Source organism: Rhea americana, unplaced genomic scaffold (genome assembly GCF_003343005.1).
Source record: "Rhea americana isolate MKP2758 unplaced genomic scaffold, rheAme1 scaffold_225, whole genome shotgun sequence".
In the NCBI taxonomy this organism is placed as follows: Eukaryota; Metazoa; Chordata; class Aves; order Rheiformes; family Rheidae; genus Rhea; species Rhea americana.
The window spans coordinates 223,999-228,147 of record NW_028186341.1 but is presented as its reverse complement, the minus strand read 5'-3'; the positions used below and the strand labels follow the sequence as shown (position 1 = coordinate 228,147).

Genomic DNA, 4,149 nt, shown 5'->3' with positions numbered 1-4,149 from the left:
ATTCCCTGGCTCCGGGATAGGGCTCGTGGAGCCGGGCAGGGCCGTGCCGGGCGCGAGGCGGCCAGGTCCCAGCCCGGCCGCTCGCCCCCCGCCCTGGGGCTGCCCCCTTTCCTCCCCGTTTCCTCCTGCCCCCCCAACCCCTTTGGCTCTCCATCAGGTTAAAAAGCTCTCCAGGTCTTCAGTTCAAGTTTCACATTTTGTGGAGTGGTTTGCAAAATAAAATAAAATAAACAAAATAATGATAAAGATAAAATAAAATAAAATAATAAAATAAAATAAAATGAAACAAAACCATGAAATAAATTTAGACCAACAGCCCCGTCTTCACGCTCTGGAAAGGACCAGCAAAGGCTCGGCGAGCGGAGGGAGGCGACGACGTTGCAGTACGTGGCCACGCTGCGCCCCGGCGGGGACGCCYGGGTGCCCCCGCCGGCTTTGCCGGTCGTAGGACAGTTCCCTCCGGCTGTGAGCTCCCCTTGGCCGAGGGGGCGCGTGGGGAAGGAGAGGGGGCGCGGGTGGCTACACGGAGCTGCGGCGCTTCATGAGTCCCTGGAAGGCCGAGAGGCTGTGGAGGCCCGTGGAGACGGAGCTGATGGCCGAGCGCTGGGCGTTGCAGAAGCATCTGTTGGAGGGCGTCTCCGCGTAGCGGCCGGGCGAGGAGTGGCTCTGCTCCACGCACGTGTCCGAGGTGGACAGGTCCCTGGGGATGATCATGGGGATGGAGTACTGCAGCTTCTCCCGGCTCTTGTACCATAGGCACGAACACATGGACTGGAAGTGGAGCACCTCCGCGTAGACGTTGCGAAAGCCGCTGCCCCCGCTGCCCACCACCCCGCTGCCACCCCCGCCGCCCCCCACGGCCGCCGTGGTGGAGGAGGCAGTGTCCGTGGTGTGGACGCTGCTGGCCTGTCCGTTGCGGGTGAGCAGAGCCCGGTGCTCAGCATCCCGCTTCTCGTCCTCGGCATTCATGGTCATGAAGCGCAGCACCACCAGGTTGAGGAAGGCCCCGATGACCGTCAGCCCAGTCAGGATGTAGACGAAGCTGAAGGCCACGTACTGGGGCTTGTTCTGGAGGGCCTCATCCTTCTGCAGGGCCACGTAGTCTCCAAAGCCGATGGTGGTGAGGGTGATGAAGCAATAGTAATAGGCGTGGAAGAAACTCCAGTGCTCGTAGTAGGAGAACGCGGCTGCCCCGATGCACAGGGTGCTGATGCAAGAGAAGAACCCAATGGTCACCATGTTGGCCATGGAGACCTCGGCCCGTCTCATGCCAAGGCACTTCTTGATGCGGTGGAGGAGGTATTTGACGAAGGTGTTGATCCGCTCGCCCAGGCTCTGGAACATGACGAGGGTGAGGGGGATCCCCAGCAGKGCATACACCATGCAGAAGACCTTCCCGCCGTCCGTGCTGGGGGCTGCATGGCCGTACCCTGGCGAGCAAAGACAAAGCGAGTTGGCTTGGTCATTGAACACCTAACATGACGTTTTCTGCTGCCTGAGGGCAGCTGGACGCAGCCATATCCCAGGGTGCAGGGCTGCCATGGTCCTGGAGCAAGCTCCTGAGAGGGACAGCAAGCTGCCCAGCTCTTTGAGGGCAACACTGGGAGCTTTCCTGGAGGAAGCATCCACTGATCTCTGAGCACTTTCTGCAGCATGGTATCTGCTATTTTTAGGGCCTCCTACTGAGTCGGGGGCCTGCCCTCATGCTTCCCTCGCAAATCGCTTCCCCAATCTGAGTTTCCCAGTGGTCAAAGCCAGCTGCTGACCCATGCTGCCCTACCCCCGAGATGCAAGGAATGGTTGCAGATGGTTTTTCAGACTAAGAGGATAACAGGATCTCAGAATAAAAATAATGGGGAAGAGGAGAGAAGACAGAAAAAATGAAAAGCCCTCATCTTGCGGGGAGAGGAGCCGGGGGGAGCTGGAGGTGCCTCCGCTGCGGTCCCCGGGCTGGCTGAGGGCAAYGGGTCCTCGCTCCTCCACCACCAGCCCCTGAGGGCAGACGGAGGGAGTGTGCACCAGAGACCTGGCCCCGGGGCCCACCCGGATTTCAGCTAATCTCCTTTCTGCACCAAACACATGCAGAGAGGACTTACTCTTCCTTTGCGCTGCCAGATTATTTGCCTCTAATGGATGCTGGGGGGTTGAAACAGAGAAAAGGCAGCTGAGACTGAGGAAATCTGCAGCTGCCTCCCCAGCTGGGTGCTCTGGGGTGCCGTGAGCCCCCGTCTGCATCCCAGTGCCGATCCTGGCCCCTCTCCGGCTCCAGCACCCTCTGCGTGCTGCATCGGGTCCTGGAGTCAGGGCAGGGGGCAGGACACCCTGTCTGGACCCCATCCTGGGCTCCATCTTGGCATGMCTTGGAGGACCTGAGAATGCTTTTCGAGGTGAGGTTGGATGGAGACCCAAACATCACAGGATTTGTCCAGCTTTCTGCTGATATATTTGAAGAGGAGGAAAAGAAAATAGCAGTTTTGTTTAACCCACACCACAAAGCTCAGCTCAGAGAGACCAGTTTCACWTTAGCAGAGGACACCAGGGCACAGGAGCCCCTTTCTGCTCAAGGCCAGGTGAGCCCACACCTCCCCACTGCCAGGAGAGGACTATAACCATCAGGCTGGACRGTCCTCCAGGTCCTGCTCCAACCCCCTTCCCACCTGGTGAGCCCACATCTCCCAGCTGCCAGGAGGGGGCTACAGCCAGCGGGCTGGATGGTCCTCCAGGTCCTGCTCCAGCCCTCTTCCCACCTGGTGAGCCCACATCTCCCAGCTGCCAGGAGGGGGCTACAGCCAGCGGGCTGGATGGTCCTCCAGGTCCTGCTCCAGCCCTCTTCCCACCTGGTGAGCCCACATCTCCCAGCTGCCAGGAGGGGGCTACAGCCAGCAGGCTGGATGGTCCTCCAGGTCCTGCTCCAGCCCTCTTCTCCCCTGGGGGAGTGGTCCATGTGTCCGGTGCGCTCCGAAGGTGCCCTCACCCCCGAGCAGCTGCTATTCCCCTCTACTTTTTCCCTCTCCTTCCCTCCCTCTCTGGCTCGCAGCAAACCCCGAAGCCGTGTGCKCTGTGTGGAGCAGTGCCAGTGCCAAGGCTGGAGGCAACTTGACCTTAGACRCCCCGGAGCCGGCCGGCGGGGCGGCCGACAGGAGCGCCCCACTCCTGACCCGGTGTCCGAACTGCCCCAGGGATGTGCCACATCCCTTCATCTTTTTCCTTCTTTCCTGTGCGATTCCCCTCCCTGCCCCGTCCAACGCGGGGCTCCGTGGGCCGTTCCTCGGGCAGCGGCTCCGGCGGAGCGCTGCGGAAAGCCCGTAGGCTTTTCCCRGAGCTGGGGTGCTCCGGGAGCAGAGGCCGGTGTGCCCCCGAGTGCACTCGGCACGGTCAGGGGTTGCAACGCCCGCGGGCTGGCACGGCACGGCACGGCATGGCATGGCACGGCACGGCCGGGTCCGGGCACTCCGGGCTCCCTCCGCGGCGGGTGCTGCAAGGCGGCACGGCGGGACTACGCGGCATGTCCCTGAGGACCGTGGCCGGCTCGTGTCCTTTTTAGGGCCGCGGAGGAGCCGGGGCGGATCCGCCTGTTATTCCCCGGGAGCAGGTGCAGGCGGCAGCTGGCTCCCGGCCTGCAGTAAATCTCAGGCTGTCGGGCGCGATGGATGGCCGGGATTAGCGGGCAGCTGTCTCTGCGCCGCGGGAAGGGGCCGGCGGGGTTGCTGTCAGCAAAGCCGCGGAGGGCGTCGCTTCCCCGGGGCTGGGAGGACGGTGGAAACGTCTCGGAGGCGACTGCCTGGAAAGCTGGACAAGGAAAAGGGCTGGGAAGGCAGAGTGAGCGTCACGGGCCTGGGCCTCGGGGTGCGGGGAGCCAGGGCAGGGTTTGGGGATGCAGAGACACAGGGATGCAGGGTTGCAGGGATGCAGGGCCAGGGTAGGGGGTGCAGGGACACGGGGATGCAGGGACACAGGGACACAGGGCCAGAGTAGGGGGATGCAGGGACACAGGGATGCAGGGACACAGGGACACAGGGCAGGGTAGGGGGTGCAGGGACACAGGGACGCAGGGATGCAGGGCAGGGTAGGGGGATGCAGGGACATGGGGATACAGGGACACAGGGACACAGGGCCAGGGTAGGGGGATGCAGGGACACAGGGATGCAG

At 62.6% G+C, this 4,149-nt stretch overlaps 1 protein-coding gene across 1 annotated transcript in view; it reads right to left on the bottom strand.

Moving 5' to 3' along the window:
- Positions 1-242: 242 nt before the first annotated feature.
- Positions 243-4,149, bottom strand: part of KCNK3 (potassium two pore domain channel subfamily K member 3) — a 17,614-nt gene continuing 13,707 nt past the window's right edge. The window contains exons 3-4 of the mRNA XM_085305672.1: positions 1,932-1,992; positions 243-1,430 (exon numbers count right to left, since the gene is read on the bottom strand). Coding sequence (XP_085161798.1) covers positions 520-1,430; positions 1,932-1,992 — 972 coding nt within the window. The 3' untranslated portion in view covers positions 243-519. The remainder of the gene's footprint in view (positions 1,431-1,931; positions 1,993-4,149) is intronic.